The sequence below is a fragment of the Cetorhinus maximus genome, chromosome 17, assembly GCF_964194155.1.
Source record: "Cetorhinus maximus chromosome 17, sCetMax3.hap1.1, whole genome shotgun sequence".
Taxonomy (NCBI): Eukaryota; Metazoa; Chordata; class Chondrichthyes; order Lamniformes; family Cetorhinidae; genus Cetorhinus; species Cetorhinus maximus.
Window position 1 is genome coordinate 24,803,102 of NC_135895.1, and position 13,701 is coordinate 24,816,802.

General features: G+C 44.2%; 1 protein-coding gene across 1 annotated transcript in view; it reads left to right on the forward strand.

Annotated features, from left to right (window-relative positions):
• cfap57 (cilia and flagella associated protein 57) overlaps positions 1-13,701 on the forward strand; it is a 94,889-nt gene that overhangs the window by 33,723 nt on the left and 47,465 nt on the right. Inside the window, exons 10-11 of the mRNA XM_078560846.1 lie at positions 4,522-4,695; positions 8,411-8,572. Coding sequence (XP_078416972.1) covers positions 4,522-4,695; positions 8,411-8,572 — 336 coding nt within the window. The remainder of the gene's footprint in view (positions 1-4,521; positions 4,696-8,410; positions 8,573-13,701) is intronic.

A 13,701-nucleotide genomic window follows, 5' to 3' on the forward strand; every position in this document is an offset into this window, starting at 1 on the left:
GGTGCCATACTTGAGAAAGGATGTGATGGCTTTGGAGAGAGTACAGAGGAGATTCACAAGAATGATTCCAGTGATAAAGAACTGTAGTAATGAGGATAGACTGGGGAGGCTGGGACTCTTTTCCTTGGAGAAAAGAAGGCTGACAAGAGACTTGATAGAATATTCAACATCCTGAAGGGTATACAAGCAGCAGGTTAGCATGTGGGGGGTTGGATTCAACTTAATGGAAAATTATGAAAAAACTGAAAAGAAAGGAGAGCCCAGGAGAGGCTATTAAAGTCCCCAGAACACAAAATAGGACAGTGTGTTTGGAAAGGGCTAGGAATCTAACTTCAAGCACATCACATAAAAGGACGACAATGAGAAAGGGGACAGGAAATACAGGACTGAAGGTGTTGTATCTTAATGCATGCAGTTTACGAATAAGGTAAATGAGCTTGTGGCGCAAATTGAAATTGGCAGGTATGATGTGGTGGGCATCACGGAGACATGGCTGCAAGGGGATCAGGACTGGGAGCTAAATATCCAAGGATATACATCCTATCGAAAAGATAGGCAGGTTGGCAGAGGGAGTGGTGTTGCTTTGTTAGTAAGAAATGAAATTAAATCGAAATCAAGAAATGACGTAGGGTCAGATGATGTAGAATCTGTGTGGGTAGAGTTGAGGAACCGCAAAGGTAAAAAAACCATAATGGGAGTTATGTACATGCCTCCGAACAGTAGTCAGGATGTGGGGCACAAGATACACCAGGAGATAGGAAAGGCATGTAAGAAAGGCAAGGTTACAGTGATCATGGGGGATTTCAGTATGCAGGTAGACTGGGAAAATCAGGTTGGTAGTGGATCCCAAGAAAAGGAATTTGTGGAATGTCTACAAGATGGCTTTTTGGAGCAGCTTGTGGTGGAGCCCACTAGGGAACAGGCAATTCTAGATTTAGTGATGTGTAATGAGGCAGATTTGATAAGGGACCTTAAGGTGAAGGAACCCTTAGGAGGAAGTGACCATAATATGATAGAATTTACCCTGCAATTTGAGAGGAAAAAGCTGGAATCAGATGTAATGGTATTACAGTTGAATAAAGGCAACTACAGAGGCATGAGGGAGGAGCTGGCCAGAATTGACTGGGAGATGAGCTTAGCAGGAACTACAGTGGAACAGCAATGGCAGGAGTTTCTGGGAGTAATTTGGGAGACACAGCAAAAATTCATCCCTAGGAAGAAGAAGCATACTAAAGGGAGGACGAGGCAACCATAGCTGACAAGGGAAGTCAGGGACAGCATAAAAGCTAAAGAGAAAGCATACAATGCAGCGAAGGGGATTGGGAAGCCTACAAAGACCAACAGAGCACAACTAAAAAAGAAATAAGAAGGGAGAAGATTAAATATGAGGGTAAACTAGCCAGTAATATAAAAGAAAATTGCAAGAGTTCTTTTAGATATACAAAGGGTAAGAGAGAGGCAAAAATGGACATTGGGCTGCTGGAAAATGACGCTGGAGAAGTAGTAGTGGGGAACAAAGAAATGGCGGAGGAACTGAATAGGTACTTTGCGTCAGTCTTCACGGTGGAAGACACGTGTAACATCCCCAAAGTTCAAGAGAGTCGGGGGGCAGAAGTGAGTATGGTGGCCATTACCAAAGAGAAGGTGCTAGGAAAACTGAAAGGTCTGAAGGTGGATGAATCACCTGGACCAGATGGATTACACCCCAGATTTCTGAAGGAGATAGCTGAAGAGATAGTGGAGGCGTTAGTGGTGATCTTTCAGGAATCACTCGAGTCAGGGAGGGTCCCAGAGGACTGGAAAATCGCTAATGTAACCCCCCTGTTTAAGAAGGGAGTGAGGCAAAAGACGGGAAATTACAGGCCAATTAGCCTGACCTCGGTCGTTGGTAAGATTTTAGAGTCCATTATTAAGGATGAGATTTCAGAATACTTGGAAGTGCATGGTAAAATAGGGAAAAGTCAGCACGGTTTCATCAAGGGGAGTTCATCCCTGACAAATCTGTTAGAATTCTTTGAGGAGGTAACGAGTAGCTTAGACAAAGGAGAGCCAATGGATGTTATCTACTTGGACTTCCAGAAGGCCTTTGACAAGGTGCCGCACAGGAGGCTGCTCAGTAAGATAAGAGCCCATGGTGTTAGAGGCAAGGTACTAGCATGGATAGAAGATTGGCTGTCTGGCAGGAGGCAGAGAGTAGGGATAAGGGGGTCCTTCTCAGGATGGCAGCCGGTGACTAGTGGAGTTCCGCAGGGGTCAGTGTTGGGACCACAACTTTTCACTTTATACATTAATGATCTAGATGAAGGGACTGAGGGCATCCTGGCTAAGTTTGCAGATGATACAAAGATAGGTGGAGGGACAGGTAGTATTGAGGAGACGGGGAGGCTGCAGAAGGATTTGGACAGGTTAGGAGAATGGGCAAAGAAGTGGCAGATGGAATACAACGTGGGAAGTGTGAGGTCATGCACTTTGATAGGAAGAATAGAGGCATAGACTATTTTCTAAATGGGGAGAGAATTCAGAAATCTGGAGTGCAGAGGGACTTGGGAGTCCTAGTCCAGGATTCTCTTAAGGTTAACTTGCAGGTTGAGTCGGTAGTTAGGAAGGCAAATGCAATGTTGGCATTTATTTCGAGAGGACTAGAATATAAAAGCAGGGATGTGCTGCTGAGGCTTTATAAGGCTCTGGTCAAACCACATTTAGAATATTGTGAGCAATTTTGGACCCTGTATCTCAGGATGGATGTTCTGGACCTGGAGAGGGTCCAGAGGAGGTTCACGAGAACGATCCCAGGAATGAAAGGCTTAACATATGAGGAACGTTTGAGGACTCTGGGTCTATACCCGATGGAGTTTAGAAGGATGGGGGGGAATCTGATTGAAACTTACAGAATACTGAAAGGCCTGGATAGAGTGGACATGCGGAAGATGTTTCTATTAGTAGGAGAGACTAGGACCCGAGGGCACAGCCTCAGAGTAAAGGGAAGACCTTTTAGAACAGAGATGAGGAGAAACTTCTTTAGCCAGAGAGTGGTGAATCTATGGAATTCATTGCCACTGAAGGCTGTGGAGGCCAGGTCATTGAGTGTATTTAAGACCGAGATAGATAGGTTGTTGATTGGTAAGGGGATCAAAGGTTACGGAGAGAAGGCGGGAGAATAGGGTTGAGAAACTTATCAGCCATGATTGAATGGTGGAGCAGACTCGATGGGCCGAATGGCCTAATTTCTGCTCCTATGTCTTATGGTCTTATGGACATGGTAAATAGTGAGAAACTGTTCCAACTTAAGAGCACATCAAGAACTAGAGGGCACAGATTCAAAATAATTGGCAAAAGGATTAAATATGATGTGGGGAAAACTTTTTCACCCAAAGGGTGGTTGGAGTCTGGAGCAAACTACCTGAAAGCTTGGTAAAGGCAGACTCGATTGAGGTATTCCAAAGGGAATTGGATTTCTCCCTGAAGAGAGAGAATGTGCAAGGTTGTGGGGATAAGGCAGGGGTGTGGGAATGGTGGTATGCTCTTTCAGAGAGCCAGTGCAGACTCAATGGGCCAAATGGCCTCCTTCTGCACTGTAAAGATACTGTGATACCATGATAGTTGAAGAGAGAGGTGAAAAGAAAGGCAGGCAGAAAGATAGAGTAGGAACCAAGCAGAGGTGTAGGAGGAACAGGAAAAGGGAGGCATTTCTTTCACTTTTACTCTTGGGAAAGACCAGTTAGAAGAGTAGCTAGCCTTTACAAAACGTGCTTGTGAAATATTATGTTCATAAAGGTTATCCATTGTTATTCATAATATGATAAAGCAATATGATACGGACAACTTACATGTAAATGTGAAGTGAGGGCTCATATGATAACAAAGAGCCAATTGGGCTATCCATAAGGTCTTCAGCAACCCCATGCCATTTTGCACTTCCAAGCTAGACCTGATTCTAAATTCTTGATGACATCTTTTCTGTCAATAGAATTTCTTGGAACATGCTGGTGAATTATTGGTTATTCAAAGGTAAAGCAGTACATGATATTCGACATGTTTGAAAATATTGCATTCCTCACGTAGGAACTGATAAGTGAGCAGATTTTTCTGCTCTATTATTGATGACTCTGTAACCCTGTTCTCAGCAACAAAAAAAATCAGGAAACAAAGTTAAGATTTCATTCTAAGAAAAAAGTAATTTGTTTTGGTTTTGCTTTCAAACATTAGATTCCAAGAAAGGAAGGGTACTAATAACAATGTATTTATTATATATGGCTGCAAAATGACATAATTTACTCTCCAATTTAAAATCCTAGTGAATTCCAGTTTGTTTCATTTTCATGAAGTAAGATCCCTAACGTGCCTCTCCTTATGAAATATACCTTCTATAATGATACCATTATATTATTCTACTATCCACAACTTTCTAACTTTCTAAAATAGGGTTTTGTTTTCAGGTTGAAACCTCACATGTTGATTGTTTCCATGACTGAAACTCCCTGAATCATTTCCTTTGTTTTTTTTTTGCTCCTCCCTATTCAGATTATTCGGGAAGTTCCATCGAATGATGTTGCATATACCTGTGTTGTTATGTCACATTCTGGGCGAATGTTGTTCCTAGGCACTGCCAAGGGGGAAGTACGAAGTATGAAAGTCCCACTACCTGTAAAACCAGAATGGAATGAGTATCAGGCACATGCTGGGCCAATCACTAAGGTAGTATATCAGAGCGTTTTATGTTTGCCTTAACATTCCTTTTGAAGTTTAGAGACCAAATGTTAGTTGAACTGAAAACAGAGATGGTATAAAGGTATAGTATTGACTCCTGTCTGAAAAAGCTAATTTAATTAATGAGTATTGAAACAACAGCTAACAACTTACTTTATAATCCAGCATATTTTTAACATAACATAAGGAAAAGGAGCAGGAGTAAACCATTCAACCCTTGAGCCTCCTGTGCCATTCAATATGAACATAGCTGATCTTCTGCCTCAACTCCACTTTCCCATCTGCTCCCTATATCTCTTCCCTGGGAGATCAAAAATCTGTCGATCTCAATCTTAAATCTACTCACCGATTGGGCACCCACAATCCTCTGGAGTAGGAAATTCCAAACATTCACAGCCCTCTGAGTGAAAAATTTTTCCTCATCTCAGTCTTAAATGATCCTGAGATCCTGATTAAATTATCCTGAGACTGTGCCTCCAATTTTGAGATTCCCTAGCTGGGGAAACAACCTCTGTGTTTACCCTGTCAAGATCTTTCAGAATCTGGTATGTTTCAATGACATCACCTCTCATTCTTCTAAACTGCAGAGAATATAGGCTCAATTTACTGAGCCTCTCTTCATAGGACAACCCTCTCATCCCTGGAACCAATCTAGTGAACCTTCGCTGCATCGCCTCCAAGACAAGTATATCCTTCCTTAGTTATGGAGACCAATACTGCGCACAGTACTCCTGGTGTGGTGTTAATTGCACAATTGTAGCAAGATTTCTTTATCCTTCTACTCCAATCTCCTTGCACTGAAGGCCAACATGCGATTTGTCTTCCTAATCACTTGCTGTACCTGCATATTAACTTGGTGTTCCTTGTATGAGTACACCCAAGTCCCCTTGAACATCAACATGTAAAGGTTAAACCTTTTAAAAAATATTCTTTTTGTCTGTTCTTGGGCTGAATTTTACGCCCCGCGGGCGGGCATAAAATCGGGCGAGACGGCATCGGGCGAGCATCCCAATGTCATTACGCACTCTCACAATATTTCGCTCGGCGAGCGTGCGCAAAAGTCGGAAGCATGCCCGCCGATAATTAAGAGGGCAATTAAGCCCATTAACAGTGCTATTGTCTCCAATTTCTCATGGCCCGCCCAACCTTACGGCTGGCGGACAGGCAAATCGCCCAGGCGGCCTTTGCATTTTTCATCAAATGTCATTCAAGGGCGGGATGAAATTTCTGTTATGAAATAAAATAAAAATAAATATCTGTGGACAGCATTTTATCAGCTATATTTTCAGGTGATTGATTGTGATGTATGGACATTTCTTTGCAACTTTTTAAACCTTTATTTTAGCTTTATCAGGTCTGCAGCTCCCTGAGACAGCTTTCTCACACCGCTCAACCACGCCCGCGGTGACATCATCACCCACCCTCTTCCCACCCCAGCAGTGCTGAGCTTTTCAGCGCACGTTTCACGCTGGCTGGCCATTAATTGGCCAGCCAGCGTGAAATCATGGTCGGGGGCCAATCGTGGTCGGGGCCTGTTTCCCGACCACTCCTGGGCCCGCCGATCACACAAGCCCGCCAAAGGTAAAATTCAGGCCCTTGTTACCAAAGTGAATAACCGAATACTTCCTCTCACTATAGTCCATCTGCCACCTTACTGTGTTCTATATCTCTGGAGCCTCTTTGTGTTCTCACAGCTTATGTTCTCAGCCAACTTTGTATCATCAGCAAACTTAGATGCATTGTTCTCAGTCTCTTCATCTGATTCATTTATATATATATAACGACAATTGTTGTTAATAAAGATGGCAAATAGCTGAGGCCAGAACAGCGATCCTTGCACAAGTTACAGCCACTAGTTACAGCCTGCCAACTTGAAAATGTCCTGTTCATCCCTATTGTTTTCTTCCCGTCTGTTACCTATCCCCCATCCATGCTAATATATTACCCCCAACGCCATGGGCCCCTATCTTGCGTTTTAATCTTTTATGTGGCACCTTAGCGAAAGTCTTTTGGAAATCCAAGTATGTTCCATCTAAATTTTCTGAAAGAGGAACCTGTCTGGGAAGTACGGCAGCTTAATTGAAGGCCTGCATGATTCTTGTTTAGAATCAGGTCACAGTACAAGTTGTTAGTGAAACAGGACAATATAAGCAAAAACCTATGAATAATGCAAGTTCAAATCTGCTAATACTTTTCTATGATTTTGAGAGCTGTGAAATGAATAATATTTCACATCCCTGGAAGTTTGAAGGGATAAGAACATATACAAACAGGTTACAAGTTTTAAAGTTTAAAACTGCCACTCAATGTGGAGTGGAGGGTGAGGAATTTCAACTGTAGGCTGCCGTTTCTCATCTGTAAAATGATGGCTGGCAGAGGGAAATCTTGGACACCTATTTGCTCACCTAGTACAATTTTCAGATAGACCTTTAGATGGGAAGCATAACTCCTAAGGGAAACAATGTCACAACACAAAAATACCTAAAACTCATCATCAAGCTGTAATTTTTTTCAGAGATGCCACATGTGTGGCTACTATATTTTTTTCTTTATTGTCTCATGTGATGTGGGCATCACTGGCAAGGCCAGCATTTGTTGCCCATCATTGGCCTTCAACTGAATGGTTTGTTAGGCCAATTCAGGAGGCAGTTAAGAGTCAACCACATTGCTGCGGGTCTAGAGTCACAAGTAGATCAGACCATATAAGGATGGTAGATTCCCTTACCTAAACCCAGGTGAGCTTTTAACAACAATGATAATTTCATCATCACTGAGGCAATTCGAGATTCATTTGTCAAATTTAAATTCCACCAGCTGCCACGATGGGATTTGAACCCGTATCCCCAGAGCATTAGACTGGGCCGACGAGATTGGCAGTCTGGTGACGTTACCACTATGCCACTGCGTCCCACAATTTACATTGCAAGGTGCTGCAATAAGGAACTCAGTTCTAAAGTTAGTGGGTTAAAGTATGCTGTTCTGACAGAGTAAAAGGAGTTTTACTCTCATCTGGTCCAATTCTGTGAGACTGTCCAGAGATTGAAAGAACTCTTCCTGCCTGCCCTCCATACTCCCACAAAGTAGTGGCTATGTAGCATAGGCCCAGCATGATCTTTGAAATCCTCCTTCATCATTAAGCTTTTATATAAGGGCAGAGTTCCTAAAATTTCACGATAATCTAAATATAGCATTGATAATGAGCTATTTAGGATTCAAATAACTTGCGTCAATTTACAGTAGGATGACATTTTCCTTGTACTTGATTAGTTTTTTGACAATACTTTCAATTGACTGAGAATTTGCAGCAAACTTTCAAAAATCAGACACCAAAATGCTTTCTATTCGCATCTTTGCTGAAAGATGTCAATTTGTTGTGTAATATTTTTCCTGTATCACATCTCGAATCACAAAGTCCATCTGTCATTCTTTTCTTCATCTCCTTAATTTTTTTATTCTTTTGAACATTACTAATCTTTCTTGTAATGGCTCAGCAGCATAGTTGGAAAACGCACCCCAAGTGATACCAGGTCACTAACCGCAGCTGCTAGACAAAGTACAATGGAATCCATGGCTTCTGTTTCTTTTAAATGTTAGCTATTTCTCCCAGCAAGATGTGAGAAAGTGAGTAGTGCACACTTTTCAAAATCCTTGCAACGCTGCTTTTATGTAGTGATGGGCAGTTCTTTTCTTTTTCTCTGCATAGATGGTCGTTACCTTTGATGATCTGTACCTGGTGACGGTTTCAGAGGATGCATGCCTTCTGATCTGGAAGATAATTGATAAAGAGGGCCGGGTACTGAAACGAGACAAAGAAGTTGGCCATGCGGAAGAAATCCTGATCATAAAATCAGATTTGCAAGAAAAGGTAAAGTATATTGATCATTAACATTGAAATGCACTGCAAAGTTTAACAGTTTGTTTTACAGCTGTAAAAGGATACCCCAGCTTTCAGTTAAGAATATATATCATTAATCACTATCATTTTATCCTGAGCCAAATTAGTTTTATTCGAGCTATTTAAAACAACCTTGAAATGTTCATTTCTTTGCTGTTAAGTTTATTATTACAAGCACTGTTAGTTTTTTTTTGGTTTAATTATTTGGAACTAGATTCAAGAACCACCTCCAATGTGATTTCTGAATGATCAGAAGCCATTTAACACTCAGAGGGGCATTAATTGGCTCAGGGCGAGACTTCTGCCTCAGCTGGGAAGGAAGTCCCGCCTCTGAGAGCTACTGGCCAATCAAATGGTCTCAGCAGTGCTACGGGGATCAATGGCCACATCCAATCCCCAAAAGAGATCTTCACTGGAGCTGGATGTGGAGTGGGGGAGGGGAGGTGGGGGTGGGTGGAATTGGCAGGGAGTGTGAGGTTTGTTGTCGATTTTGGTGGACCAGGCTAGCAGGCCATAGTGCAGGGGGATGGGGTGCCAAGGTGGACAGACCAAGGTGGGAGGGGAAACCCAGGTGGGGGAGAAGATAGTGGAGGGACCTCCAATGTGCCCAGCGGACCCATAATGGAGGTGACCTCCTCGACTTGCCACCAGCTGCCCGAGCAGTGAGAGCTTCCAGGCTTCCTAGTTGGTTGGCAGAATGTAACAAGCGATGCGCCATAGGGATCAGTACTGGGGCCTAAACATTTTACAATTTATATAAATGACTTGGATGAAGGGACCAAAGATATGGTTGCTAAATTTGCTGATGACACAAAGATAGGTAAGAAAGTAAGTTGTGAAAAGGACATAAGGACACAGGAGAAATTGCGGCGGGTGCTGAAAGAGACCCTTAAGTGGCCTCAATTGGTCCGTGGCAGACGGGCTGCCCGATGTCTCCCCTGTCAGTGATAAATTTGCAGTTGGGGCAAGCAATTGACTCCAGGACTGCACCCATGTCATTATGCCCAATTTTATGCCTGCACCCTGGAGGGTGTAAAATTCTACCCATAGGTCTGTGGGCACCATAGGAAATCAATTCACTCCATTAATGTATTCTCATTCAATTTTCATATACAAGTGGGAACTTCAGTCATCCCATGAGAAAATTTCTAGCACATTCTTGGCCGACTGCCTATCCTTTACTTTCAATAAACTTCAGCTCATCCAACGTTCTCCCACACTGATCTTATCCTATACCAAGTCCTATTTAAGAACACAGGAACAAGATTAGGCCGTTCAGCCCCTTAAGCCGTACACTGTACTCCAATGTGCTCTCACCAGTGTCCTGTACAATTTGCCCACATTATGCTCCATTTGCCAGATCTTTGCCCACTCACTCAACCTATCTATGTCCCTTTGTAGGCTCTTTATGCTCTCTTTACAACTTACTTTCTTACCTATCTTTGTGCATTCAGCAAATTTAGCAACCATACCTTTGATGCCTTCATCCAAGTCATTTATATAAATTGTAAAAAGTTGGGGCCCCAGCACTGATCCCTGTGGCGCACCACTCGTTACATCCTGCCAACCAGAAATAGACCCATTTATGCATACACACTGTTAGCTAGCCAATCCCCTATCCATTCCAATATGTTACCCTCTACACCTTGAGCTTTTATATTCTGCAATAACCTTTAAAAGTAGATAAATCTCCAGGCCTGGATGAAATGTATCCCAGGCTGTTAAGTGAGGCAAGGGAGGAGTAAGCAGGGGCGCTGGCAACAATTTTCAATACTTCTCTGGCTACAGGAGAGGTGCCAGAGGACTGGAGGAAAGTCAATGTGGTACCATTTTTTCAAGAAGGGAGGAAGGGATAAACCAGAGAACTACAGGCCAGTCAGTCTAATCTCAGTGGTGGGGAAATTATTGGAAGCAATTCCCCAGCTGAATAGATGTCCTGAACCCTGGCATTTGGCAAGCAACACAGCCTTCTGGATTCTCACTCTTTGCTGCAGAGAACTGTGTAAATTTCCCTCAGAGGGAGACAATGGCATAGTGGTATTGTCGCTGGGCTAGTAATCCCAAGACCCAGGGTAATGCTCTGGGGACTCGGGTTCAAACCCCACCATGGCATGAATTCAATAAAAATTCTGGAATTAAAAGTCTAATGATGACCATTTACATTGTTGTAAAAAAAAACCAGCTGGTTCACTAGTGTGAACCTGTTGTCCTTACCTGCAATGTGGTTGACTCTTAAATGGCCTAGCAAGCCACTCAGTTGTATCAAACCGCTACAAAGTAACAATAAAGGAATGAAAGCGGACAGACCTCCTGGCATCGACCTAGGCACTAGCAACAACAACAGCAAACTCAGCCCTATCAACCCTGCAAATTGGGAGAACTGTCTCACAGACTAGTCAAGCAACAGCCTGATATAGTCATCCTCGTGGAATCATATCTTACACATACTGTCCCAGACACCACCATTACCATCCCTGGCTATGTCCTGTCCCTCTGGCAGGACAGACCCAACAGAGGTGGCAGCACTGTGGTATACAGTCAGGAGGGAGTTGCCCTGGTAGTCCTCAACATTGGCACCAGACCCCATGAAGTCTCATGGCATCAGGTCAAACATGGGCAAGGAAACCTCCTGCTGATTGCCATGTTCTGCCCTCCCTCAGCTGATGAATCAGTGCTCCTCCATGTTGAACACCACGGAGGAAGTACTAAGGGCGGCAAGGGCACAGAACGTACTCTGGGTGGGGAACTTCAATGTCCATCACCAAGGGTGGTTAGGTAGCACCACTACTGACCTAGCTGGCTGAGTCTTAAATGACATAATGGGACTGCAGCAGGTGGTGAGGGAACCAACAAGAGGGAAAAACATAATTGATCTTATCCTCACCAACCTGACTGCCGCAAGTGCATCTGTCCATGACAGTATCAATAGGAGTGATCACCACACAGTCGTTATGGAGACAAAGTCCAGCCTTCACATTGAGGATACCCTCCATCGTGTTCTGTGGCACTACCACCGTACTAAATGGTTAGATTTCAAACAGATCTAGCAACTCAAGATTGGGCATCCGTGAGGCACTGGGCCATCAGCAGCAGCAGAATTGTACTCAAACACGATCTGTAACCGCATGGCCTGGCACATCCCCCCAATCTACCATTACCATCAAGCCAGGGAAACAACCCTGGTTCAATGAAGAGTGCAGGAGGGCATGCCAGAAGCAGCACCAGGCATACCTAAAAATAAGGTGTCAACCTGGTGAAGCTACAACACAGGACTACTTGCATGCCAAACAGCATAAGCAGCAAGTGATAGACAGAGCTAAGCGATCCCACAACCAACAGATCAGATCTAAGCTCTGCAGTCCTGCCACATCGTGAATAGTGGCAGACAATTAAACAACTCACTAGAAGAGAAGGCTGCACAAATATCCCCATCCTCAATGATGGAGGAACCCAGCACATCAGTGCAAAATGTAAGGCTGAAGCATTTGCTACAATCTTCAGCCAGAAGTGCCGAGTGGATGATCCATCTCGGCCTCCTCTGGAGTTGCCAGGCTTCAGCCAATTCGATCCACTCCACGCGATGTCAAGAAACTGCTGAAGCTATGGGCAAAGGTTATGGGCCCTGACAATATTCCGGCAATAGCACTGAAGTGCTCCAGAACTTGCCACGCTGTTCCAGTACAGCTACAACACTGGCATCTACCCAGCTATGTCCTGTACACAAAAAGCAGGACAAATCCAACCAGGCCAATTACCACCCCATCAGCTGAAGTGACTAAAGGGACACCCTAATAATTAAGAGGTAACTGGATGCCAAAGATACTCACTTGTGTTCTCCTCTCTATGGTGAATTGCATCAGGTATGAAAACAGAAACTGCTGGAAAAACTCAGCAGGTCTGGCAGCATTTGTGGAGAGAGAAACAGAGTTAACGTTTCGAGTCCATATGACTCTACTTCAGAGCATCAGGTTGGTTCCTGACTCCTGAATCTCATAACAAGTGCCATTTGCCATCAGTTGCAGTCAGAGGCAGGGAGGGTGGGAGGTGGATACCTCCAAGGGCATGGCTGATGGAAGGCAGCCAACTCGCAGCTCCAAACCTCCATCCACCCAGGTGAATGGTCATGGTTGACAAGAGATCATGCGGATGATTTCTCGAAAGAGTTTTGAGGGTAGTGGAGACAAGTGATATGTGTCCATGTGAGGCTTTTTGTACATGGCTCTCATCACCCTGGTCAAAGAGTAATGTCTCCATACGCATTCGTGTATGAAGTGGGGGGGAACACCCATCTCTGGTCCTCCAGGTTGTCCTTGATCTGGAAGGGGTGGGTTGGGGATGCCATGTTCTCACTCAGTGATCAATGACGCAGTTAGAAAAACAGGCTCAAGAAACCCAGTAGGGAGGAGGACTCAGGGCATATGGGAGGGGTTAACACAACAAATTTAGGCCAAGTGAAGGGCACCCTATTGACTTCCTGCTCCAACCATGGAGAGTGTGGCTCTGTCGAATGCTAGACTCAAGGTCTAATGCGCAATGGACCTGCTGTACTCCTTTACTGATACTGCACATTCAGGTGAGAATCCAATTGGTATTGGCACTGCAATGAAGTTGGTCTTAATGGCCATCTGATCCTTGCTGAGGCATGCCAAAATGGAAGGTTGATCAAACAATCGAGTGCCATAGCTGCTGCACAGAAGGAACATGACCCCACAGGCCTCAATGTCCCCAGTGTGCAAGGCATACAAGGCACCATGCTCACAGTCATGGCATAAGTACAAGGACTGGGTCTCAATAGTTAATTTCTAGGCTGCTGGAAAGAACTAACAGTAGTCTGAGCACATGGGTCTACTCGGCCTAATAAATACCCTTGCAGTGAATGCGGAGGCATGTCTGAGGGAGATGTCCAGCCACCTGCCGACCTCCAGGATGTAATCGTCCTGCAAGTGGTGACTAGGGGGTGCCATATACACACTGAGGGCAGATCAGGGCTTGAGATCTGATTATTGCCTTGGAGATGGAGGGAGACCATTCAAGAGGAGAAGAAGGGCCCGTCGCTGATTGGCTCAGCTCCAGCAAGAACATCGCCCTGAGGAGGCAAT